At 43.3% G+C, this 27,985-nt stretch overlaps 1 protein-coding gene across 3 annotated transcripts in view; it reads right to left on the minus strand.

Moving 5' to 3' along the window:
• Window positions 1-1,195: 1,195 nt before the first annotated feature.
• LOC106561064 (protein inscuteable homolog) overlaps window positions 1,196-27,985 on the minus strand; it is a 98,648-nt gene continuing 71,858 nt past the window's right edge. For all 3 annotated transcript variants that reach the window (XM_014124676.2, XM_014124675.2, XM_014124679.2), the window contains 7 exons: window positions 26,601-26,726; window positions 16,503-16,674; window positions 16,065-16,243; window positions 15,909-15,975; window positions 13,304-13,459; window positions 6,260-6,336; window positions 1,196-2,733 (listed from right to left, as the gene is read on the minus strand). In XM_014124676.2, coding sequence (XP_013980151.2) covers window positions 2,605-2,733; window positions 6,260-6,336; window positions 13,304-13,459; window positions 15,909-15,975; window positions 16,065-16,243; window positions 16,503-16,674; window positions 26,601-26,726 — 906 coding nt within the window. In that variant the 3' untranslated portion in view covers window positions 1,196-2,604. The remainder of the gene's footprint in view (window positions 2,734-6,259; window positions 6,337-13,303; window positions 13,460-15,908; window positions 15,976-16,064; window positions 16,244-16,502; window positions 16,675-26,600; window positions 26,727-27,985) is intronic.

The raw sequence follows: 27,985 nt of genomic DNA on the forward strand, positions 1-27,985 counted from the left end.
TGGGAGCCGTAGGAAGTGTCACGTTAGAGCAAAGATCCTCAGTCTTCAATAAAAAGAGCCAAGATGAAACACAACTTCTCAGACAGGCCACTTCCTGCATGGAATCTTCTCAGGTTTTTGCCTGCCATTTGAGTTCTGTTATACTCACAGACACCATTCAAACAGTTTTAGAAACTTTAGGGTGTTTTCCATCCAAAGCCAATAATTATATGCATATTCTAGTTACTGGGCAGGAGTAGTAACCAGATTAAATCGGGTACATTTTTTATCCGGCCGTGTCAATACTGCCCCCTAGCCCTAACAGGTAAAACATTTTGACATTACAGACTCGCACAGGGAGACGTTGAAAATATCAGTGAAGACACTTGCCAGTTGGCCAGCGCATGCTCGCAGTACACATCCTGGTAATCCGTCTGAATGTTGACCAGTTTTAAGGTCTTACTCACATCGGCTGTGGAGAGCATAATCACACAGTCTTCCAGAACAGCTGGTGCTCTCATGCCATGTTTCAGTGTTATTTGCCTTGAAGCGAGCATAGAAGTAATTTAGCTCGTCTGGTAGGCTCATGTCACTGGGCAGATCTCAGCTGTGCTTCCCTTTGTAGTCTGTAATAGTTCGCAAGCCCTGCCACATCTGACAAGCGTCAGAGCCGCTGTAGTACGATTCGATCTTAGTCCTGTATTGATGCTGTGCCTGTTTGATGGTTCGTCGGCGGGCATAGCGAGATTTCTTATAAGCTTCCGGGTTAGAGTCCTGCTCCTTGAAATCGGCAGCTCTAGCCTTTAGCTCAGTGCGGATGCTGCCTGAAATCCATGGCTTCTGGTTGGGGTATGTACGTACGGTCACTGTGGGGACGACATCATTTTGTTAGTGATAAAGAAACAAATTTGAGCATTGTTCCTTGGAGATGTATGTCTGGCAGTGTAGCAGCTCTCGTGAGAGAGGCGTGGCTATGGACCTTAGGCCCTCATTAGGCCTTATGAAGGGATATAAGGCATCATTGATAATTGAACAGTCATCTCCTGTGACATGGTCTCGCTTTGATGAGCCAAGTTCTACCTTTGGCGTGCCGTGTTACTCTTGTTCTTCATAGCTTTTTCTGGTCACATTAGCACAGTAGTGAAGCCGAGTTTCAATGGAGTCAGTTTCTGAATGGATACTTGTCTTGACAGTGACAAACAAACACAACATTCCGTTATAAGATATGCTCCCTTTATTACAGTATATGCATGCTATACAATGTCATTTATTTTTAAATATATATCTTTTTTAAAACAGTTTCACTGCAGATATTGTGTTTTACGATCCATTTATGTTTCTTGGTAGCAAATACAATGTTTGAGATCTAAGGCGAGATTGTAAAATACAATATGGTCAATTTCAAATAACTTTGTTGCCAGATAAACCTACTTCAGGAGTCGTCTTCTGCTCCAAACAGTAACCTATTTTATTAACTCTGAACTAGGGAGGTTTAATTAGATCATGTAATCAAATACCTTGACAAGATACTGTTTGTGCCACAAACTCATTTTACAAATTCTTATCTGAAAGTAACAGAGCACAATAGTAATTTCTAATATATTAACAACCCATTAAATTGGCAGCTGACAAGATGTAAAATAGACAGTCAGTGAAATCTTTGACAAACTGACTGATTTTAAAATGATGCAGGAACTGACCAACAAGCTGTTCATTTCCAACACCTACACTGTGTTGGGAGCCTGACACTTCAAAAGGTAGACTCGGTGAAATGTTGCAACGAGCAGCACCTCAGATATTGAGATGAGCAAGATACAGGACTATACAGTCACACAGTTTCTGCACGTGTGCACAGGTTCACTTCAGGTTGTTCATAGTGTGGTTGCCAGGGCACCAGAATAGTGGAGAAGTTGAGCCTTGCGCTTCAACGCTGTTGTTGCGGAAATTGACCCACCGCTGTTTACGTTCTGCTTCTACGTCATATCGCTGAGTCTACCTTTAAAGTGTTCTTGGTTCATTATCTGTCACTTTGAATTTCCTTTCTAGCACCCACAGTGTTAGGAGCCTAACACTTTAAAAAACAGCTCTTGATTCATTATGGGTAACTTTGTACATTTCTAACACCCACTGACTTTTTAACACTTGGTTTAATGATGGTCCCATATGTACACTGTGGGTGTTAAAAACACTAAGGAGATTTTGGTACTAATTCATGAATGCTTCCATCATGTACATTATTTTAGCTTACCAGCTTGTCCTCAAATTTTGGTGATATGTACTCTGAGAATGGAAGTTCTGAAATGACTAACGGCAATTCCGTTCATGCTCAGATTTCTTTGGTAAACAGTCAAGGCGTGCGTTGGGATATAGGGACTGATTTCATCAACCCTTCCTTTGTCTGTGTTTTTAAGTCTCAAGCTGAAACAAAAGCTCACTGCGACTCCCCCAGTACCTGTGCACCAGTGGAGGCTGCTGAAGGGATGACGACTCATGATAATGTGCGGAACGGAGTCAAACACGTGTTTGATACCATTCCATTTTTCTCCATTCCAGACATTATTATGAGGCGACCACCCCTCAGCAGCCTCCACTGCTGAGCACCCAACCCCTCTGCTCTGGATCTTCTCATACAAAGCTCTCTTCCATGTTGGAGCACAGCAGGAAAGAGTCCACCAGTCTGGGCTTGATCAGCTGCTGGTGGTCGGCGGCCTCGATGCTGTCTGGACACCCCGCCGCCAGCCTCCTCAGGGCAGCCTGCAAAGCACAAGGAGGGGAATGGATCAGTGAAGACACTCAACATCTATTCCAATGACTGCACTATAGCACATGACATAGCATAAAATAAGATTAATCTATATACAGGTAACTGACAAAATGAGCGTTGGGCCACCAAGAGCCGCCAGAACAGCTTCAATGCGCCTTGGCATAGATTTTACAAGTGTCTGGAACTCTATCGGAGGGATGCGACGCCATTCTTCCATGAGAAATTCCATAATTTGTTGATGGTAGAAAACACTGTCTCAGGCACCGCTCCAGAACCTCCCGTAAATGTTCAATTGGGTTGAGATCTGGTGACTGAGACACACACCCTTTAAACCCGCTGTGCTCTTTTAAGACCCCTCTTTCAAAGTCCCAGATCTTTTCTTCTATCCATGGTAGCCAAAATAATGGGCATATTTATACATGGCCCTAAGCATGATGGGATGTTTTAATTGCTCAATTAACTCAGGAACCACACCTGTGTAGAAGCACCTGCTTTCAATATACTTTGTATCCATCATTTACTCAAGTGTTTCCTTTATTTTGGCAGTTACCTGTAGAGCAATAGACTATAGAGCTAGATATTGCTGATTCGCAGATATACAGTGCCTTCTGAAGGTATTCAGACCCCTTGACTTTTTCCACATTTTGTTATGTTACAGCCTTATTCTAAAATGGATTAAATATAAGAAAAAACATCAGCAATCTACACAATACCCCATAATGACGAAGCAAAAACAGGTTCAGAATTTTTGGCAAATATATATAAATAAAAAAAACACGTATTTACATAAGTATTCAGACCCTTTGCTATGAGACTCGAAATTGAGCTCAGGTGCATCCCGTTTCTATTGATCATCCTTGAGATGTTTCTACAACTTGATTGGAGTCCACCTGTGGTAAATTCAATTGATTGGACATTATTTGGAAAGGCACACACACACCTGTCTATATAAAGTCATGTCAGAGCAAAAACCAAGCTAAGAGGTCGAAGGAATTGTCCTTAGTGCTCCGAGACAGGATTGTGTCGAGGCACAGATCTGGGGGAGGGTACCAAAACTGAGCAATCAGGGAAGAAGGGCCTTGGTCGGGGAGGTGACCAAGAACCCGAAGGTGTAACGATCGTCGAAAGGAGTAGACCAAGGTGCAGCGTGGAAAGTGCTCATATTTATTGTAACTCAGAACACTAAATCAAAATAACAAAACAACAGAAACCGAACGTCACGTTCTGCAGGCTTTACTGAGCTGTACCAAAAACAAGATCCCACACGGAAGGACTGCCTAAGTATGATTCCTAATCAGAGACAACGACAGACAGCTGCCTCTGATTGGGAACCATACTCTGCTCAACACAAAGAAATAGAAAACATAGAATGGAACATAGAAATACCACAACCTAGATTGCCCACCCCATATCACACCCTGACCTAAACAAACTAGAGGAAATAAAACGTCTCTCTAAGGTCAGGGCGTGACAGATGGTCATTCTGACAGAAATGTAGAAATCCATGTTATTCAATTATTGCATCCACGCTGCTCGCGCGCACCAACGAGCATCTGCGTTGCCAAGGGCTAAAATAGAAATTGGTTCTATTTCTGACCCAGATCGCACTGCAAGTCCTGCCTCTCCCATCTCACTGGTTTGTAGAAGCAGGTACCCACGTGCCATCTCCTCATTGGTTATACCCACATGGGTGACTGAAGACGAACGAGGTCAGTGGCGGTAATGCACCTAATTTATGAAAGTTGCCAATCGCAATATAAAGTCAAGAGAAGAAAAAGCCTGGAAGGAAGAGAGATGATTAGAAACGATTCGGTTGACAGTTTTATGTGTGGACTAATTGTAGGAGTAGAGGACCTTGGGCATTTCAGGTAAAATAACAACTAAATGTTTATCCCAGGACAAATTAGCTAGCAAGTGCAAGCTAGCTAGCTAAATTGCCATACATGTTTAATGCTTTTCGACCTGTCCCAAAATGTATGTAATTGGTTGAGTTTGTTTTGATATTTTAACCTGCATGTCGTGATCGCGTTTGGTGTGGGGGGACAAAATACATTTATGCACGATGGCGCACGCGCGCAGCTGGTTTGGGTTCCGTGTAAAGACTCTCAGACCATGAGAAACAAGATTCTCTGATAAAACCAAAATTGAACTCTTTGGCCTGAATGCCAAGTGTCACGTCTGGAGGAAACCAGGCACCATCCCTGCATCATGCTGTGGGGATGTTTTTCAGCAGCAGGGACTGGGAGACTAGTCAGGATCGAGGCAAAAATGAACGGAGCAAAGTACAGAGATATCCTTGATGAAAATCTGCTCCAGAGCACTCAGGACCTCAGACTGGGGCAAAGACTCACCTTCCAACAGGTCAACGACCCTAAGCACACAGCCAAGACAACGCAGGAGTGGCTTCAGGACAAGTCTCTGAATGTCCTTGAGTGGCCCAGCCAGAGCCCAGACTTGCCCCCGATCTATCATCTCTGGACAGACCTGAAAATAGCTGACAGAGCTTGAGAGCATCTGCAGAGAAGAATGGGAGAAACTCCCCAAATACAGGTGTGCCAAGCTTGTACCGTCATACTGAGTAAAGGGTCTGAATACCTATGTAAATGTGATATTAGCAAACATTTCTAAAACCCGTTTTTGCTTTGTCATTATGGGGTATTGTGTGTAGATTGATGAGGGAAAAGGCTGTAACCTAACAAAATGTGGAAAATGTCAAGGGGTCTGAATACTTTCCGAAGACACTGTAAATACTTCAGCTACTTGCTGATGGGCTGAGGATTGACTGACTGCAGTGCATGACTGCTTCAGTATTTTGTATTAAAACAAGAGGGAGCATGGCAGTATGAAACAAAATTACAGTTCTGCAGCAGGGGAATACCACATATTTACATATCAGTTAACAACATTATCTCTGAATGCCAACCCTCTTTGAAGGCTGGTTCAAGTCCTACAATATCTCAATTTTACCCCTGACGATAGCGATTAAAAAAAAATCCTATTAAATTGACTTGATTATAGCAAACACTGTAAAACAGTGAAGGAGATAGCCCTTATGTGCAAGAGCCATCCAGCAGTCTTAATTAAGCCTATGACTCTTACACACAGATCTAAAGAGCTCTTTATCTAGCCTGTGATCTGGCCTTATCAATTATGAGCAGGCTGACTGAATGATACAGGAAGGATGAACAGGAATATGTATGATATGTGCCTATTTAAGCATACCCGGCTACATAGCGGGATCTCCTTATAATGAGAAGACTGGTTCAGATGCAAGGACTGCAGTGTCTTTCTACTTTGCCCCATGGACATCAACCTCTCATTACTTACGTCTAAGTAATTAGGTACACTTATGCACTGGAAAGATATTACTTCAGAGTGCAGTACAGGTGTATGGGAAATATACATAGCAGAGGCTTTAAAAATGTACATACAATACACGTTCAAACACATTCTCAGGAATATAACTATTGTACACAGACAATCATACTAACACATACTCAAAGATCTAATACATACCAGACATGCAACCAGAACAGAGTCGCTGTTGTTCCTCTCTGCTGGTGAGCGACACAGTTCGATTAGTCGAGGAACAGCTGGAGAAATGGAAGACCATGGTTAGTTTAGCAATTGTGTTGCAGATTGTTCTACATAAAGTTCCTTTGATTACTGTGATTTAGGGCTGGATTCAATCCATATCACCGGAGATCCACGGTATAGCGCGATTCAAATTTAAGGTCATTTCCGATTGAGCGTTTATCCTTAATGCAGTCTCCATAAACATTACTTGGGGCCCCACAAGGGTGCGTGCTCAGCCCCCCTCCTGTACTCCCTGTTCACCCATGACTGTGTGGCCATGCACGCCTCCAACTCAATCATCAAATTTGCAGACCACACACACACACACAACAGTAGTGGGCTTGATTACCAACAACGACGAGACAGCATACAGGGAGGTGGTGAGGGCACTCGGAGTGTGGTGTCAGGAAAGCAACCGCTCACTCAACAAAACAAAGGAGATAATTGTGGACTTCAGGAAACAGCAGAGGGAGCACCCTCCTATCCACATCGATGGGACAGTAGTGGAGAAGGTGAAAAGCTTCAGGTTTCTCAGCATACACATCAGACAAACTGAAATGGTCCACCCACACAGAGTGTGGTGAAGAAGGTGCAATAGCGCCTCTTCAACCTCAGGAGGCTGAAGAAATTTGGCTTGTCATCTAAAAACCTGAAACTTTTACAGATGCACAATTGCAAGCATCCTGTTGGGCTGTATCACCGCTTGGTACGGCAACTGCACCGCCCTCAACCGCAAGGCTCTCCAGAGGGCGGTGCGGTCTGCACAACGCATCACCGGGGGCAAACTACCTGCCCTCCAGGTCACCTACAGCACCCGATGTCACAGGAAGGCCAAAAAGATCATCAAGGACAACAACCACCCATGCCACTGCCTGTTCACCCCACTACCATCCAGAAGGCTAGATCAGTACAGGTGCATCAAAGCTGGGACCGAGAGACTGGAAAAACAGCTTCGATCTTAAGGTCATCAGACTGTTAAAACAGCAATTACTAACATTGAGTGGCTGCTGCCTACATACAAACTCAAATCATTGGCCACTTTAATAAATAGATCACTAGTCACTTTAAATAATGACACTTTAACAATGTTTACATATTGTAGCAGGTTCAAGGGTGTGGGGTGTCCACGTCACCAAGTTCAATAACCAAACACGCACAACTAGAATACAAATGGGGAGTTTGGCACCTTGGGAAAAAGGGGGGAATTCACCAACCATTTCACAATCCGTTCTCGTTGTCCGTTCCATTCTCCAGGGGTAATCTTAAAACTCGAGTCCTCAGCCAAACCGGTTCGGTACACAGTGGGGGTAATCAGACAGCTAGTTGTCTCTCCTCACACCCTTTCCCATTCTCTGCCCCGTTGTGCAGGCCACTCCGTTCTTTATCCCCAAGCACTCCCTGGCTTAATGAACCACAGGCTCGCCTCGTTGGGGCAGGAAGTCCATATATGGCTCGGGTGGTGGAGCCAGCAAGCAAGGTATCTCCTTCCAGTTCCCTAGAGCATCCCTTCTGGAGAGGGCATCAGCATTTCCATGGGCTGCGGCTGATCAGTGTACGACAGAGAAAGCAAAGGGCTGTAAGGATAGGAACCAGGGGGTGTTCTTATTCTGTAACGTCCAAACTAGTGGTGCATGGTCCATTACGAGGGTGAAGTGCCGTCCCAATAAGTAATATTTCAGCATCACCAGGTGCCCACTTGATCGCTAGACATTCTTTCTCCACAGTAGAATATCTTTGTTCCCACGGCAACAGCTTCCGGCTAATGTACATGACTGGGTGTTCCTCACCTTCTTGTAGCTGTGATAGGACGGCACCCACCCCTGTTTTGGATGCATCAGTCTGTACCTCCTGTGGTTTGGGGAAGTCCGGGGTCACCAGCACAGGTCCAGAACACAGTGCTCCCTTTAGGTCCTTGAAGGCTTTTTCCGTCTCTTCTGTCCTCATCACCTGGGCGGGCAGACAAGGACCCCAAGTACTCAGCCTCCCACAGGCCAAGCCGACATTTCTTTGGGTTTGCTGTTAGCCCCGCCTCCCGTAAGGCCTGCAGTACCGTGCTCGTCTGGTTTAGATGTGTCTCCCACTTGCTCCCATGGATCACAATATCATCGATGTAGGCTGACGCATACTCACGATGGGGATGGAGAATCTGGTCCATCAACCTCTGGAAGGTGGCTGGGGCCCCGTGCAGCCCAAAGGGCAGCTTCTTGTAGTGGAACAGTCCATCAGGGGTGGCGAAAGCAGTTTTCTCCCGTGCCTCGAGAGCTAAGGGCACCTACCAATAACCCTTCGTCAGGTCGAGCATGCTGATAAAGCGGGCGGTCGCTAGCCATTCGATTAATTCCTAAATTCGGAGCATGGGGTAGGCGTCGAACTTTGAGAGTTCATTTACCTTTCTAAAATCATTACAGAAGCGAATGGTGCCGTCTGGTTTCGGCACCAACACTATGGGGCTGCACCACTCACTATTCGATTATATCAGCTTTTAACATTGTTTTTACCTCGGTCTTGACAGCCTCTCTCCTTGCTTCCGGTATGCGGTAGGGTCGCAACTTCACCTTTTTCCCGGGTTCGGGGATGATGCTGTGCTTTACCAGATTGGTGTGTCCTGGGTCACTGGAGAACACATCCTGGTTCCGGCCGACCAACTCCCTCAGCTCCTGCTTCTGTACTTGGTTCAGCTGCTCCCCCTTGGATCGAGAACATCAGGTAGGGTAGCAGCTGGTCCCAATTCTTTCTGTCTGCCTCCATCACCTTCTTTTGCATCTGCTTCAGGGTTCGATTGAATTGTTCCACCAACCCATCGGTCTGCTGGTGATACACTGAGGTGTGCAACTGGGTTATTTTCATTAGTTTGCATAGATCCTTCATGATTCGCGACATGAACGGGGTGCCCTGGTCGGTCAATATCTCGTCGGGGATGCCTACTCGGGAGAACAGCATAAACAACTCACGTGCGATTCCCTTGGTGGCCATAGTGCGCAGGGGAATGTCTTCCGGGTTCCTGGTGGCATATTCCAGAATCACTAGGATGTATTGGTGCCTTCGGTTGCTCTTGGGTAGAGGTCCCACGAGATCCATTGCGATCCTGCTGAAAACGGACTGAAATAATAGGTGGGGGAATTAAGGAGCATCGAAAGTGGAGTTTAGGCGCCACCTGCTGGCACTCTGGGCAACTGTGGCAGTAATCTTCCACTGCTCTCTTCACCCCCGGCCAATAAAATCGTGCCTTGATCCTGTCTAAGGTTTTCTCCACCCCTAGGTGAGCCCCAAGAAGGTGGGAGTGCGCCAACTGCAGGACAGATGGTACAAAGGGATGGGGCACCAACAACAACAACAACATACATTCGTCATTCTTCACAACCTGATATAGCAACTTCTTTATAGAAAAATGGGGGTTGGTGATTTGAATTACCCCCTCCACTTCCTGGAATCCACACATCTGGGCATCCCTCCTTCTGGCATCCCTCCCACCTCTCCGGGCTTCTGGTTCCCTCAGTTCCTCACGTCTCCGGACATACTGGTACACGGTTGGTGGAACATCGGGAAATCCCTCCCAATAAGGACCGGCACAGGCAGGTTCGGGACGACTCCCACTGGCCCCATGTGTTGTCCCTTTGCCGTTGTCCCTGAGGCCGAAGGACATTTCCTGCTGTCCAGTAAGCGCGTTGTCTCGGGGAGTTGGCTGTTGTTGTCCCCTCCATCCTTGGCCGGGGTCCTGGCGTGGTCCTCCGCTCCTTCAGGCGAGTGGAGGGTTCCGCCTTCCGTGATTGTCCGCTGTGCAGGAACTCCAAAGCCACCTGTTGTCCCTTCAACAGTTCCACCAGCTGATCTGCGCTCTGCGGGTTAGCTTGGCTTGCTAACCTTTTAGCTTTGAACAGGAGAGAGCATAGAAATGTATCTATGACCACTTTCTCAATGGGCGTGAGCATTAGTGGTTCAGCAGTTAGCCAGCTCTTGGCCAGTCTAATTAGATCATGCATTTATGATCGGGGGAATGCTGTAGGATCATACGCCCAATCATAGAATCTTTGTGCCCTGCTAATCAGGGTGTAACCATACCGGCGCATAATTTGCTTTTTCAGCCCCTCGCAATGTGTCTCCTGGTCAGCCGTCAGATCCTGATAGGTCTTCTGTGCCATGCCTGACTGGAAGGGTGCTAGCCGGCTGGCCCATTGCTCATGGGGCCATTGCTCTCCGCCATCCTCTCCAAACCTTCGAGGTAAGCCTCAAAGGGCTATGTTCACCACCACCAGCTCTTTCACCAATGCTTCCATTGTGCTCTGTGTCTGTTTAGTTATTGGGTTTGGTTTGGGTTGCCTGCATTCTCCACCACATATAGCAGGTTCAACGATGTGGGGTTTCCACATCACCAAGTTCAATAACCAAACACGCACAAGGAGCACAACTAGAATGCAAATGTGGAGTTTATTAGGGAGTTTTGCACACTGGGGAAAAGGGGGGAATTCACCAACCATTTCACAGTCCACAATCCATTTTCATTGTCCGTTCTGTTCTCCAGGGGTAATCCTAAATCTCAGGTCCCCAGCCAAACCGGTTCGGTACACAGTGGAGGTAATCAGACAGTCCAGGTCACAACAGGTAATCACACACTTCTCACACTCTTCATAACATACGCTTCCCTCTCCTTTCTCTGCACCTTTGTGCAGGCCGCTTCCTCTTTTATCCCCAAGCACTCCCTGGCTTAATGATCCACAGGCTCTCCTCGTTGGGGCAGGAAGTCCATCTACCACAGCCAGCGGGCTGCAAGGTATCTCCCTTCAATCACTACTCCCCTCACCTCTCCCTGCCGTCTGCCACAATATCTTACATTACTCATATGTATATACTGTATCTTATAACATCTATTGCATCTTGCCTATGCCGCTCGACCATCGCTCATCCATATATTTATATGTACATATTCTTATTTAGCCTGTTAGGGCTAGGGGGCAGCATTGACACGGCTGGATAAAAAACATACCCGATTTAATCTGGTTACCACTCCTACTCAGTAACTAGAATATGCATATACTTATTACATATGGATAGAAAACACCCTAAATTTTCTAAAACTGTTTGAATGGTGTCTGTGAGTATAACAGAACTCAAATGGCAGGTCAAAACCTGAGAGATTCCTTTACAGGAAGTGGCCTGTCTGACCATTTGTTGAACTTCTTTTCCATCTCTATCATTTACTAAGGATCTCTGCTCTAACGTGACACTTCCCACGTCGTCCATAGGCGCTCAGAGCCCGGGAAAAAACAGAATGTTGTCATTCCAGCCCCAGGCTGAAACACATTATCGCCTTTCTCAAGTGGCCCATCAAGAGACACTAGCTTATGCGCGTGACCCCGACCGCCCCCGCCTTTGGGATTTTTTCCTCTGTTTGCCGAAAAGGAGATTCCCTGTCGGAATATTATCGCTTTTCTACGAGAAAAATGTCGTAAAAATTGATTTTAAACAGCGGTTGACATGCTTCGAAGTACGGTCATGGAATACTTAGAATTTTATTGTCACGAATTGCGCCAAGCGCGTGACACTTCTTTACTATTTCGGATAGTGTCTGGAACGCATACGAACAAAACGCCGCTATTCGGATATAACGATGGATTATTTTGGACCAAACCAACATTTGTTATTGAAGTAGCTGTCCTGGGTGTGTATTCTGACGAGGACAACAAAAGGTAATGAAATTTTTATAATAGTAAATATGATTATGGTGAGTGCTAAACTTGCCGGGTGTCTAAATAGCGAGCCCGTGATGCCTGGGCTATGTACTTAGAATATTGCAAAATGTGCTTTCACCAAAAAGCTATTTTAAAATCGGACATATCGAGTGCATAGAGGAGGTCTGTATCTATAATTCTTAAAATAATTGTTATGCTTTTTGTGAACGTTTATCGTGAGTAATTTAGTAAAATGTTAGCGAATTCCCCGGAAGTTTGCGGGGGTATGCTAGTTCTGAACGTCACATGCTAATGTAAAAAGCTGGTTTTTGATATAAATATGAACTTGATTGAACAAAACATGCATGTATTGTATAACATAATGTCCTAGGGTTGTCATCTGATGAAGATCATCAAAGGTGAGTGCTGCATTTAGCTGTCTTCTGGGTTTTGGTGACATTATATGCTGGCTTGAAAAATGGGTGTCTGATTATTTCTGGCTTGGTACTCTGCTGACATAATCTAATGTTTTGCTTTCGTTGTAAAGCCTTTTTGAAATCGGACAGTGTGGTTAGATTAACGAGAGTCTTATCTTTAAATGGCTGTAAAATAGTCATATGTTTGAGAAATTGAAGTAATAGGATTTTGAAGGTTTTGAAAATCGCGCCACAGGATAGCCGTGGCTGTTACGTAGGTGGGACGAATTCGTCCCGCCTAGCCTAGAGAGGTTAAATCTCTTTAGATTTGTGTGTATTAGGTAGTTGTTGTGGAATTGTTAGATTACTTGTTAGATATTACTGTACTGTCGGAACCAGAAGCACAACCATTTCGCTACACTCGCATTAACATCTGCTAACCATGTGTATGTGACCAATAAAATGTAATTTGATTTGCTTTGATTTTAAATTTGAATCACGCTATACCGAATCGAGCCCTAAGAGAGCCAAAAAAGGCTTCAAAGGTAAGAATTTCCTCTAGTAAAATCAGTTCCTATAAATAGATATCCCCCCTAGAGGGAACTTCTGTTGCGAGTTGGACACATCACACCAAAATGTCTCAAAAGTGGGGTCATCCCAGTCGAGATCTTGAATGCAAATAAAAAGTAAAAGGCCAAAACAGCAGTTGAGAGTCTAAATGCTATACGCTTAAGTAGCAGAGAAGCCGATGGCCTATGAATTAGGGGGATGTTGCCTCTAAACACTAATCTTGAATCAGTTTAGCATTTTCCCCACTAATTGTGAAATGTAGGATTGGGGGAGGGAAGCTAATCTTAGATCTGTACCTAGGGGAAACTTGACCCCAGAGCAATGGCCTATACCTCGCAGCTGGATGGCTGTTTGGGCCACGTCCGGGTCTCTGCTCAGACGGGCCAGTGTGACAGCGGCTTTCTGCTGGACCCGCTCGCATGCCGCACCCTCCGATGGACTGGAGGAGGATGGCTTCTCGCCCAGCAGCTGGAGCAGTCTCTCAATACCTAGCAAACAACAGAGACACAGTCAGAGTACGTAGACACACAACACAGACAGTCAGAGGCCGTAGACCAGGGATCATCAACTAAATTCAACCGCGGGCAGATTCTTTCCTTGAGCGGATGGTCGGGGGGCATGAACATAATTACAAATAATTTGTAGACTGCAAATTCACCGCAAGAAGCCCAAACAGATATGTTTGACTAAAACATAATCATTTCAAACCTTGTTTACATTTGTATACGATCCCATGTCTCTATTATGCGTGGTAATACTTGGGAACAGATTTCTTAAATTAAAATCACTTGGAGCTGATTTCCTGGGGTTTTTACAGTATTTTATGTCCAACAATAAAATAAAAAAAGTGTATACATTGTTTTTGGCTCAGAAAACTTGGGGGCCCTGCCGTAGACCATGCCCGCTACTGGCCGTTCTCCCGCCGTAGACAAGGCCAAAAAATTGTAGCCCTCCTATACCCTGCAAATCTAGAATAGTCCCAGTAAGCAAAAGTATGTTGAAAAGGCATTTAAAACTGCACATTTTAGAGTGGCCTTTTGTCCCCAGCACAATGTGCACCTGTGTAATGATCATGCTGTTTAATCAGCTTCTTGATATGCCACACCTGTCAGGTGGATGGATTATCTTGGCAAATGAGAAATGCTCACTAATAGGGATGTCAACAAATTTGTGCACAAAATGTGAGAGAAATATGCTTTTTGTGCATATAGAACATTTCTGGGATCTTTTATTTCAGCTCATGAAACAAGGGACCAACACTTTACATGTTGCGTTCATATTTTTGTTCAGTATATTTTTCAGACGTTGAAGTTAGGTTCATTTTAGGTTCTAAACAAAAGGTGAAAATACGTATTTTCCAGACATTGAAAATACGTATTTTCCGGATGTTGAAAACAGGATAATTTTTCAGTTCTGAAGGAAAGTTGAAAATCTGTAATTTATAGATGTCTTTTTTGGACCAATTCAAGGCCGGTCCAGACTGGACCAAATCTGAACCAAACATTGATGTGTATGTTTGGGCCAAAAAAAGATGTCTGGACAGGACCAAAAAAAAGATGTCGGCGTCAGCCTGTGTTTACTGGGGTGTAGCCTACAGTACAATGGAGAAGAAAAAAAATTCCACTACAATGGAATTTTATAAATGCCCATACACATGGTAGGCTTACCGTTTGTAAAACACAAAAAAAAGATGTCCAGACAGGACCAAAGAAAGACATCAGTCCGTGCTTACTGGGGTGTATCCTACAGTATCAGCCCACAATGGAATTTTATGAATGCCCATCCATGTGGTAGGCCCACCATTTGTAAAACAGGCCGTTGCATTGGCTTTATTATTCCTGATTTCTGTGACTAATCAATTTGGCTATTTAAGCTCTGAATATCAGTTACCAAACTTTATCAGGAATTATCCTGAGCTTATTTGCAATGTTTACACAGAGGGAAATGCAGAAGTATTTTCTTTTTCGCTATGATCAGCTCGTAAAAAAATGATGGATACAAACTTGAAACCACTGATTCATGACAATTTAGCCCATGAGTTGAAACTCCTAGACAGCAGTTGTAGAGTATCTTCATTGTCCATTCCATTTTGTCCATTTTACTTTGACCTGTTTGTGCACTATTTAGGTTATTTGATCGGAGGTAACGTGCATGAAATAAAGTGTGCACTGCTTATCACAGGGCAGCATCGGCGCTCACCAAAAACCCAAATGCCACTGGTTGAGAGAAATTGTTTTGGGGCAGAATTATGTGAGGTTTTATGTGTTGTTAGAGGTGCGTCTTTGTCAATTAACTTGGAAAATACCGCCCTTGTCAATTTGCCACAATAGGCGGCCGCCTAATCCTACCTCATGGGCGGGCTGGCCCTGCCGTAAGAGGACATAGATACAAAACACACAGAATATGAAAAAATAGATAAACACAGAGGCAGGGGCTCAATACAAAACATAAACAACAACAGGTCAGACGACAAACTAATAGGGTTGAAGAAGCAGGCAACATGACAAAAATGTGGGTTTACGTTGCCATCTTGAGGATTTTAACTGCAATACAATGGATGGGTTTTTCCCTTTAGCTGTCCTGTGTGATTCTGTCATTTATCTGCAATAATTTTGATAGCATTCTTTGATATTAATCAATTTCTCCATCATGACCAGTGAACACACGTGTGGAGATGTCAATTGTGAAGTCATCCTCATTCAGTGCCTTCCTGTATTATACTTATGCTAAAACGTTTATTCTGTTCTACTGAGCCATTTACTAAATGTTCATATTCTTATATTTTATTATTTCTTATTGTTGTAGCATTGATGAGAAGGAACCTGCAAGTAAACATTCCATTGAACTGTATATACCATGTGTATCCTGGACATATTACTAATAAAACTTGAAACTTGAGATATCAAATACTAGTAAAAACATAGTTTTTTTGCATACCCTTCTCTTGCAGGACTTCAGATGAAGACTGCTCCAAAACAGAGAGGTTTGCCAAGATGGTCACCACCTAAAAAGGACCACAGTCAATAGGGCATGTTACACCAGAGATTTGACCACGCTCAACACATTTTAGCTATGGATCAGTGTGTCTTCTACCTGATCTTTAGAGTAGGGAGTATCCACTCTTTGGCGGTCTTTGCAGGACTGGAAGAGGATGTGGATGGCGTTGAGCTGAAGGAGGATCTCACAGGCCATGCTGTCGAAGAAAGTGATGTTGGCAAGGGCAGCAGACGCCAGGAGGAAGACCTCACCACAGGAGGCACTCTCGCACAACTCTGGAAGAAACACATGCACACGTTTATCTCCGGAAATCATCTCAACCTCATCTTGACCTTACATTCATAGCTCCGTCTATGAATTTGAGAGTGGTCACATTTCCGCAGCCCCATCCCAGAACAAAGTTAGCTGCCGTTCTTTTGTTTTTCGTATTAAAGCGTGGGCCTTTAAAGTGTTTCAGAATGAATAATGATCTAGCTCAAGGACCTGTGGCCATATCAAATCCCTGAAGTACAGCAACCAAGTACAGCAACTCACGGATGAGGGCGGTGACGATGTCCTGCATGCTCTCTAAGAAGCTGCCCAAGTGCTGGGTGGAGGTGTGGTGAGGCGAGGTGATCTGGGCCACCACCGCCGCTGCCTCAGCCCTCGCCGCCTCAGCACTGTTCTCATCGGTCAGGATGTCAGCCAGGCACAGGATCCCATCCACCTAGAGTATAGAAGGATTGACACATTACACGCAACGACAAGCACATTCTGTTATGTCAAATCTCCTCATGCTAAACATAAGGATAACACGACAACGTAGCAACTGGTTCAGTGGCATCAAACCAGTGGTGGAAAAAGTACCCAATTGTCATACTTGAGTAAATGTAATAGATAAGAACTCGCGTAAAAGTGAAAGTCACCCAGTAAAATACTACTTAAGTATCAAATTACATGTAATTGCTAAAATATACTTAAGTATCAAAAGTACAAGTATAAATAATTTCAAATTCCTTATATTAAGCCAACCAGGCGGCACCATTGTTTTAGTTTATTGTTTTTTTTATGGATAGACAGAGGCACACTCCAACACTCAGACATAATTTACAAATGAAGCATGTGTGTTTAGTGAGTCCGCCAGATGGCAGTAGGGATGACCAGGGATGTTCTCTTGATAAGCGTGTCAATTGCACCATTTTCCGGTCCTGCTAAGCATTCAACATTTTTGGGAGTCAAGGAAAATGTATGGAGTAAAAAGTATATGATTTTCTTTAGGAATTTAGTGAAGTAAAAGTTAAAGTTGTCAAAAATATAAATTGTAAAGTACAGATACCCCATAAAACTACTTATGTAGTGATTTAAAGTATTTTTACTTAAGTACTTTACTACACTGCATCAAACTTTATCTGAGGGAATTCAGTACATAACACATTCCACACACACACATTAGCCTAGCCCCATACCCACATATTGTATTTTCCATGGTCAACTCTTCTATCATTTTTAAGCCCTACATACAATGCATTCGGAAAGTATTCAGACCCTTTGAAGTTTCCACATTTTGTTACGTTACAGCCTTATTCTAAAATGTATTTAAAAATTGTACACACAATACCCCATAATGACAAAGGTTTTTAGTAATGTTTTCAAATTTATAAAAAACAGAAATACCTTATTTACATAAGTATTCAGACCCTTTGCTATGAGACTCAAAATTGAGCTCAGGTTGATCCTGTTTCCATTGATCATCCTTGAGATGTTTCTACAACTTGATTGGAGTCCACCTGTGGTAAATTAAATTGATTGGACATGATTTGGAAACACACACACACACCTGTCTATATTTATTTTACCTTTATTTAACTAGGCAAGTCAGTTAAGAACAAATTCTCATGTTCAATGACGGCCTAGAAACAGTGGGTTAACTGCCTTGTTCAGGGGCAGAACGACAGATTTTTACCTTGTCAGCTCGGGAATTTGATCTTGCAACCTTCCGGTTACTAGTCCAATGCTCTAACCACTAGGATACCTGCCGCCCCTATATAAGGTCCCACAGTTGACAGAGCATGTCAGACCAAAAACCAAGCCATGAGGTTGAAGGAATTGTCCATAGAGCTCCGAGACAGGATTGTGTCGAGGCCCAGATCTGGGAAAGGGTACCAAAACATGTCTGCAGCATTGAAGATCTCCAAGAACACAGTGCCCTTCATCATTCTTATATGGAAGAAGTTGGAACCACCAAGACTCTTCCTAGAGCTGGCCGCCCAGCCAAACTGAGCAATCTGGGGAGAAGGGTGTTGGTCAGGGAGGTGACCATGAACCCGAATTGTCATTCTGGCAGAGCTCCAGAGTTCCTCTTCCTCTGAGAAGCTTCCAGAAGGACAATAACCTCTGCAGCACTCCACCAATCAGGTCTTTATGGTAGATTGGCCAGACTGAAGCCACTCCTCAGTAAAAGGCACATGACAGCCTGCTTGGAGTTTGCCAAAAGGCACCTAAAGGACTCTCCCGACAATGAGAAACAAGATTATCTGGTCTGATGAAACCAAGATTGAACTCTTTGGCTTGAATGCAAAGCGTCACGTCTGGATGAAACCTGGCACCATCCCTATGGTGAAGCATGGTGGTGGCAGCTTCATGCTGTGGGGATGTTTTTCAGCGTTAAGGACTGGTAGACTAGTCATAATCGAGGGAAAGATGAACGAAGCAAAGTACAGAGACATCCTTCATAAAAACCTGCTCCAGAGCGCTCAGGACCTCAGACTGGGACGAAGGTTCAGCTTCCAACAGGACAATGACCCTAAGCACACAGCCAAGACAACGCAGGAGTTGTTTTGAGACAAGTCTCTGAATGTCCTTGAGTGTGTCAGCCAGAGTTTTGAACCAGATCAAACACCTCTGGAGAGACTGGAAAATAGCTGTGCAGCGACGCTCCCCATCCAACCTGACAGAGCTTGAGAGGATTTGCAGTGAAGAACGGGCGAAACTCCCCAAATACAGGTGTGCCAAGCTTAGAGCATCATATCCAAGAAGACTCAAGGCTGTAATCGCTGGCAAAGGTGCTTCAAGGAAGTACTAATTAAAGGGTCTAAATACTTATGTAAATGTGATAGTTGCGTTTTTTGATTTATATACATTTGCAAAAATGCTTAACCTGTTTTTCTTTGCAATTATGGGGTATTGTGTGTAGATATAATATATATATTTTTTTTTAGAATAAGGCTGTAACGTTACAAAATTTGGAAAAACTCAAGGGGTCTGAATACTTTCTGAATGCACTGTACATGCATTTGGCCTTGTTTCGACGACGGAGGTCATTAGAATAATATCCAGCATGCTTTGAAAGTATTAATGTTTACATTTTGGTCATTTAGCTGACACTCTTATCACAACATAGTTCCATCAGACTTCTGATACAAATGTAGGGTGAAAAGGGGAATTGCAATAAAAAAAACTTTTACTTCACTACATTCCTGACACCTGAAAGTACTTGTTACATTTTGAATGGTTAGCAGGACAGAAAAATGGTCCAATTCACACACTTATCAAGGGAAAACCCATGGCCATACCTACTGCCTCTGATCTGGCGGACTCACTAAATACAAATGCTTCATTTGTAAATGGTGTCAAAGTGTTGGAGTGTGCCCCCGGCTATCTGTAATAAAAAATAAATAAAACGGTGCCGTCTAGTTTGCTTAATATAAGCAATTTGAAAGGATTTATACTTTTACTTTTGATACTTAAGTATATTTAAAACCAAATACTTCTAGACTTTTACTCAAGTGGTATTTTACTGGATGACTTTCACTTTTACTTGAGTCATTTTCTATAAAGGTATCTTTACTTTTACTCAAGTATGTAAATGTGTTACTTTTTCCACCACTGCTGGAAGGAGACCGCCTGGGAATATCAGGTGCTCTAAGATCCTCCCCAAAATGTATCTGGATGTTTTTGCCCTGCTTTTATCTTAATTCTGATTGGACATTGTTTAAGGTGGCCAAGGGTTGTGGGTGGGTATGTGTATGTATGCGTGTGTGTTGTGTGGTAGGGGTAGGCAAACTAAGAGACATACATAGCATGTTTGTGTGTGTGTGTGTGTGTGTGTGTGTGTGTGTGTGTGTGTGTGTGTGTGTGTGTGTGTGTGTGTGTGTGTGTGTGTGTGTGTGTGTGTGTGTGTGTGTGTGTGTGAGAGAGAGAGAGAGAGAGTGCGAGTCAACCCAAGGAAGTTGAGTCGAATGAGGAGTGTCTGTCTATACAGTGGACTTTTTCATCCAGGTTTGGAAATAAAATCTTTATCCACATGGTGGCAATGTTGTACAGACAAAACTCTGGTACACTTCCCACTGCTACACTAAACTTTTTTGACCTTGCGTCTTTGAGCAGTGGTGCCAGTGACCTAGCATATATTAGTGCCCAAATATACTGTGGAAGAAAATGTGTATTTTTATTAATATTAGCACAGATATTACCTTAAAACAAATAACCTGTATAACTCTGCCCTTTGAAGAATTTGACGGTCTAGTCTGTAAGAGTAGCGAACAAATTACAATACAGAGCACGCAAACAGAAAAACATTGAAATAATTGCCACTTTTTGCTTTTATATCTCAGCTTGAGTAGAATTGTTTGAGTGAGCTCATACAAACTATCCATCACAGATTCACCTGTCAGAGTCATTTCCTGAAGACCATCACTATGAGCTTCACGATAGGACAACTCCATATTTCTGGCTCCTAATCCGTCACCAGTGTGCCCATTGACGCAGAACACCTCAAACTCCCGTCTTTCTCAGCAATATTCTGCACTGAGATGAACTTCTCATTCACATTTTGCCCCCGGTCTACTCCGGGTCTCTTCCTAAAATTGTTCCTCATCGGAAGGAAGAAGACACTCACATGGCTTGATTTATGACAGTTTTGTAGCCTAATAACAAATGTCTACTACCTACTTTTTGAAAGGGGCATATATAATAACTTTGTACTGAAGTTAAGCTGCCCAAATACTATGTACTTTTTGTCAGTGTGAATTTTGTCTCCTAGTGCAGTAGACATTCAACCAAGCTCCACGACCATGGAGGTTAAACTTCATCGTGATCATTTGTGATATTTTAGGGCTCTATTTAATCTGTATCGCTGAAACATTACAGATTGCGCAACAGAAATGATGAAGTCATTTCCGATTGAGCCGACATATGCAGTGTTTACCGTGAATGCAGTCTCCGCTAACGCGGGAAACATTGCCTTTAATTTTCAATCAAGCTGTAACGCTGAACTTCCACGATACCTATTGAATCGAGCCCTTACTGTTTTAACCACATGCCCCAACAGACGTAAACAAACAGTTTCCAACCAATGAGATAAAAGGTGGGAATCAGTCCCTTTTCTCCATCACCCGGCAACTGCGACAGGTGTGGTTGTCGCGGCTGAGCGATGGCTTGCGTTCGGTTCGTAGCATCAACTTCAGCAACAGTTCCCCCCCGGAGGCATTGGATCTAATCTGGGGCCCATTGTCGTTCTTGTTCTGTCTGGCGTTTCTACACCTGACTGCCTCTGTTCTCCAAGCTGCTCTTTGAGCAAACACAGACGCCGGTGTGGCATCATTAATCAGTGAATGGGATTGTATTTGTCTTTCATGGCTGCCATTGGGTTGAGATACTTTGTGTTTTTTGTTTATTCTCAAAAGAAGGGAAAAAACACAGAAAAGACTGTTTATATAGGTCGAAAAGCGCGAGAACTTGCAGGCGTGCACGCTACGCACTCAAACACACACACACCACACGCACACATTTATCCGTCAACTGTGTCTAGGTCCAGTGGTCTCTTACCAACCTAAAATTCTTGCTTGCAGAGCAAATTGAAACGCAACGTTACATAAATCAACCTGCAAAGAGCCCATGGTGAGCAGTGAAATAAACGCTCCTTTGTACGGTATCTGTGAGCTCCTGATCAGCGAGCATCGCTCACGTGGCCAAGTCTCCCGCTACTCTCATTGTTAGCATGTTTTCACCTGTGAAAATAAACTTGCGCCCCTGTGAAAATATGCCATGCATGTGTGAGGCCTACAGTCCCAGTGTGTATTAGAGGAGCATTATACCTGCCCACAGGGAGACTAAACATCTCCCACCGACACTCTCACTCCAGCAGACCAATGGAAAGAAGTCTGTGTCTGTCTGTCTCTCAGCCTGTCTGTCTGGTCTGACTGTCTGGTCTGCCTGTCTGCCTATCGTCTGCTGCTTATTAGTACAAACGTTTTAGTGTATGGATGTACAGTACCAGTCAAAAGTTTGGACACACCTCAAGGGTTTTTCTTTATTTTTACTATTTTCTACATTGTAAAATAATACTGAAGACATCAAAACTAGGAGATAACACATATGGAATCATTTAGTAATCAAAAAAGTGTTAAACAAATCAAAATATACTTTATATTTTAGATTCTTCAAAGTAAGCCACCCTTTGCCTTGATGACAGCTTTGCACACTCTTTGCATTCTCTCAACCAGCTTCACCTGGAATGCTTTTCCAACAGTCTTGAAGGAGTTACCACATATGCTGACAATTTGTTGGTTGCTTTTCCTTGACTCTACGGTCCAACTCATCCCAAACCATCTCAATTGGGTTGAGGTTGGGTGATTGTGGAGGCGAGGTCATCGGATGCAGCACTCCATCACTCTCCTTCTTGGTCAAATAGCCCTTACACAGCCTGGAGGTGTGCTGGGTCATTGTCCTGTTGAAAAACAAATGATAGTCCCACTAAGCCCAAACCAGATGGGATGGCATATCACTGCAGAATTCTGTGGTAGCCATGATGGTTAAGTGTGCCTTGAATTCTAAATAAATCACAGACAGTGTCACCAGCAAAGCAGCCCCACAACATCACACTTCCTCCTCCATGCTTCACGTGGGAACTACACATGCAGAGAACATCCATTCACCTACTCTGCGTCTCACAAAGACACAGCAGTTGGAACCAAAAATCTCAAATTTGGACTCATCAGACCAAAGAACAGATTTCCTGTTTCTTGGCCCAAGCAAGTCTCTTCTTGCCATGGCCAAGGCCTGATTCACGCAGACTCCTCTATACAGTTGATATTGGGATGTGTTTGTTACCTGAACTCTGTGAAGCAGGGCTGCAATATCTGAGGCTGGTAACTCTAATGAACTTATCCTCTGCAGCAGAGGTAACTCTGGGTCTTCCTTTCCTGTGGCGGTCCTCATGAGAGCCAGTTTCATCATAGCGCTTGATGGTTTTTGCGACTGCACTTGAAGAAACTTTCAAAGTTCTTGAAATGTCTTAAAAGTAATGATAGACTGTCATTTTCGCTTATTTGAGCTGTTCTTGCCATAATATGGACTTGGCCTTTTACCAAATAGGACTATCTTCTGTATACCACCCCTACCTTGTCACAACAGAACTGTTTGACTCAAATGCATTAAGAAGGAAATAAATTCCACAAATGTACTTTAACAAGGCACATCTGAAATTCATTCCAGGTGACTACCTCATGAAGTTGGTTGAGAGAATGCCAAGAGCGCGCAAAGCTGTCATCAAGGCAATGGGTGGCTACTTTGAAGAATCTCAAATATAAAATATATTTTGATTTGTTGAACGCTTTTTAGGTTACTACATGATTCCATATGTATTATTTCACTATTATCTACAATGTAGAAAAAAGTAAAAATAAAGAAAAACCCTGTAATGAGTAGGTGTGTCCAAACTATACATTTTTTTATATTTGTTTATTTTGTTACTTTTACCCCTTTTTCGTAGTTACAGTCTTGTCTCATCGCTGCAACTCCCGTACGGACTCGGGAGAGGCGAAGGTCGAGAGCCGTGCGTCGTCCGAAACACAACCCAACCAAGCCAAGCCGCACTGCTTCTTGACACAATGCCCATTTAACCCAGAAGCCAGCCGCACCGATGTGTTGGAGGAAACACCGTGCACATGGCAACCGTGTCAGCTAGTGTGCGAAGGGACAAGGATATCCCTGCCGGCCAAACCCTCCCCTAACCCGGACAACGCTGGGCCAATTGTGTGCCGCCCCATGGGTCTCCCGGGCATGGCCGTCTGCGACAGAGCATGGACTCGAACCCAGAAACTCTAGTGGCACAGCCAGCATTGCCTTAGACCACTGTGCCACTCGGGAGGTCTAGGTGTGTCCAAACTTATGACTGGTACTAGAGGTCAACCGATTATGATTTTTCAAAACAGATACCAACTTTTGGAGGACCCAAAAAAGCCGATACCGATTAATCGGCCGATTTAAATAAAAAAATAAAGTATTTATTTGTAATAATGACAATTACAACAATTGTCACGACTTCTACCGAAGTCGGCCCCTCTCCTTGTTCGGGCAGCGTTCGGCGATCGACGTCACCAGCTTACTAGTTACCACCGATCTATGTTTCCCTGTTCGTTTGGTTTTGTCTTAATTTTACACACCTGTTTCATATTCCCTGATTATGTTCATTATTTAACCCTCTGGCTTTCCTGTTTGTCTTGTCCGTGATTGTTTCCTGTTTTGTAGTTGTTGGAGGTGTTTCTCCCAACCATGTTTTATTGCTGTGGGAGAAGTTGGATTATTGTTTTTGAGTAAAACGTTTTGTTTGCACTCATCCCTGTGTCCTGCGCCTGACTCCGATACTTCTCCTACAAAATTCATTACAACAATACTGAATGAACACTTATTTTAACTTAATATAATACATAAATACTATCAATTTAGCCTCAAATAAATAATGAAACATGTTCAATTTGGTTTAAATAATGCAAAAACAAAGTGTTGGAGAAGAAAGTAAAAGTGCAATATGTACCATGTAAAAAAGCTAAGCTTCCTTGCTCAGAACATGAGAACATATGAAAGCTGGTGGTTCCTTTTAACATGAGTCTTCAATATTCCCAGGTAACAAGTTTTAGGTTGTAGTTATTATAGGAATTATAGGACTATTTCTCTCTATACGATTTGTATTTCATATACCTTTGACTATTGGATGTTCTTATAGGCACTTTAGTATTGCCAGTGTAACAGTATAGCTTCCGTCCCTCTCCTCGCTCCTACCTGGGCTCGAACCAGGAACACATCGACAGCAGCCACCCTCGAAGCAGCATTACCCATGTAGAGCAAGGGGAACAACTACTCCAAGTCTCAGAGCGAGTGACGTTTGAAACGCTATTAGCGCGCACCCTGCTAACTAGCTAGCCATTTCACATCGGTTACAAAAGCCTAATCTCGGGGGTTGAAGTCATAAACAGCGCAATGCTTGAAGAATTGCGAAGAGCTGCTGGCAAATGAATGTTTGAATGAATGCTTACGAGCCTGCTGCTGCCTACCATCGCTCAGTCAGACTGCTCTATCAAATATTAAATCATAGACTTAATTATAACATAATAACACACAGAAATATGAGCCTTTGGTCATTAATATGGTTGAATCCGGAAACGATCATTTCGAAAATGAAACATTTATTATTTCAGTGAAATACAGAACCGTTCCGTATTTTATCTAACGGGTGGCGTCCCTAAGTCTAAATATTCCTGTTACATTGCACAATCTTCAATGTTATGTCATAATTATGTACAATTCTGGCAAATTAATTATGGCCTTTGTTAGGAATAAATGGACTTCACACAGTTCACAATGAGCCAGGCGGCCCAAACTGCTGTATATACCCTGACTGCTTGCACGGAACACAAGAGAAGTAACACAACGTCACATCCCTAGTTATAAGAAATTCAAGTTAGCAGGCAATATTAACTAAATATGCAGGTTTAAAAATATATACTTGTGTATTGATTTTAAAGAAAGGCATTGATGTTTATGGTTGGGTACATTGGTGCAACGGCAGTGCTTTTTTTGCAAATGCGCTTGTTAAATCATCACCCGTTTGTCAAAGTAGGCTGTGATTCGATGAGAAATTAACAGGCACCGCATCGATTATATGCAACGCAGGACACGTTAGATAACTACACATGGTTGATGATATTACTAGTTTAACTAGTGATTATGTTAAGATTGATAGTTTTTTATAAGATAAGTTTAATGCTAGCTAGCAACTTACCTTGGCTTCTTGCTGCCCTCGCGTAACAGGTAGTCAGCCTGCCACGCAGGCTCCTCGTGGAGTGCAATGTAAGGCAGGTGGTTAGAGCATTGGACTAGTAACCGGAAGGTTGCAAAAACGAATCCCCGAGGTGACAAGGTAAAAATCTGTTGTTCTGCCCCTGAACAAGGCAGTTAACCCCCGTTCCTAGGCCGTCATTGAAAATAAGAATGTGTTTTTAATCTGACTTGCCTAGTTAAATAAAGGTGTATAAAAAAATAATAATCAGCAAATCGGTGTCCAAAAATATCGATTATCAATTGTTATAAAAACTTGAAATCGGCCCTAATTAATCGGCCATTCCGATTAATCGGTCGACCTCTAACTGGTACTGTATGTGTGTCAGTTTGTATCTGCATCCATATGTTTCTGTGTAAATCCTTTTGTTTGTGTATCAGACACCAGTAGTGGTGTCCAACCACACCTCCACCCAGCACCTGGGCAGCTTTCTGGAGTGCATGCAGGACATATTCCACTGCCCACATCGGTGAGTACCAACCTCTGAATGTGTGTGTGCGCTAGTGTCTACATGTTTAAACTCTGCACTACAGTACCTTCTCTAGCTGGTTGATGCCCTCCTCCACGCAACATATGGAGGCGACCGTCCTCAGGGCATGTGCGTAGAGGTCGCTGAAGCAGTCCTGCCGGCAGATCTTAAACAGTGCCACCACAGCGCCCTCCTGTGGACAGACAAAAACAACACCATTAGCATCATTAGCATCGCAAACAATGCTCAGTGCTAAACAAGTTAGCCTGAGCTTATGTCAAATTGATAGTCCCTCAAACCAAACAGACAAACTAAGAAACAGAACACATTGTGCTAGGTCAAACCTTCCAATAGGCTAGCCAACAGTATAAAATAAGATGGCTAGTCCATTGGACCCTTTTGGCTAACAATTGATTACCCAACAAGGCTGAGTATTCAAGCTGACAGTTATCAGTGTGCTTGCCAACCTGACAAGCTATCCAAATGACTATTTAATCATTATTAAGTTTTGAGCACAAGGGTTTGATATGTTCAAGGGTCTGAGCACAAGGTTTTGATATGCTTCCTATAATGGTTGTTTATGTCTTTTGCATTGTAGATTAGGGTAAGCAAACGTAAGCAGTCTGTCATTTCCACATTCTGCCATTTCCTCTCACAAAAACACTTGCTGGCAGAATTCTATTCACCATGGAGATTGATAGAATTACCTGCAAGACAAGGTCTTGTAACTACCACCATTATCCTAATAAGGCCCATTATAGGAGGTGGTGGTATGTCTCATGCACAGATAGGGCCACACAGCCAAACCTGGAGTGGCTAATCGTCCTCCCCCTACACCCTAAACACTCTTACCTTCTCTGCCCACGCAATACATTCCCTAGAAAACCAAAGCACCAAACATTTTAGCCAATCCCCGAGGAGCATTCTTCATTCAATCTTTCAATTTAATTGAACCTTTATTTGACCAGGATGTCCCATGTGATAAATAGTAAATGTTTTGAGGAGAGGAAAGAGGTTTACCCATTGCTTTATATGTGAATATTTAAATATTTTTCATATCACGTCATACAACTCAATGGCGTTTTTACGTGTGTTTGTGAAAGTGGATTCAGAAAAAAATGGCATTACAGTAGACTTACCACACATGCAAGTGTATGAAGTATAGCACGAGACTAACTCATGAAAGAGCTGATCTACATTTATGATGTAATGCCTGCATGGCCGTCGCCTTTGATGGAGTTCAAAAAGTCTGAACTCTATCTAAATCAATCAAGTAAATGGTGCCTCTCCAACACAAGGTTTGAATGAATCCATGATTCATCCACGATTTATCCATGAAGCTGTCTTTGACATGTTAACATATGGTTTGTCTCTGGGAAGCCTAATTATTCATTTTAGCGAATAGAGACAAAGAGAGAGAGAGAGACAAAGAGAGTCAGAAAGCGAGAGAGA

Source organism: Salmo salar, chromosome ssa10 (genome assembly GCF_905237065.1).
Source record: "Salmo salar chromosome ssa10, Ssal_v3.1, whole genome shotgun sequence".
NCBI lineage: Eukaryota > Metazoa > Chordata > Actinopteri > Salmoniformes > Salmonidae > Salmo > Salmo salar.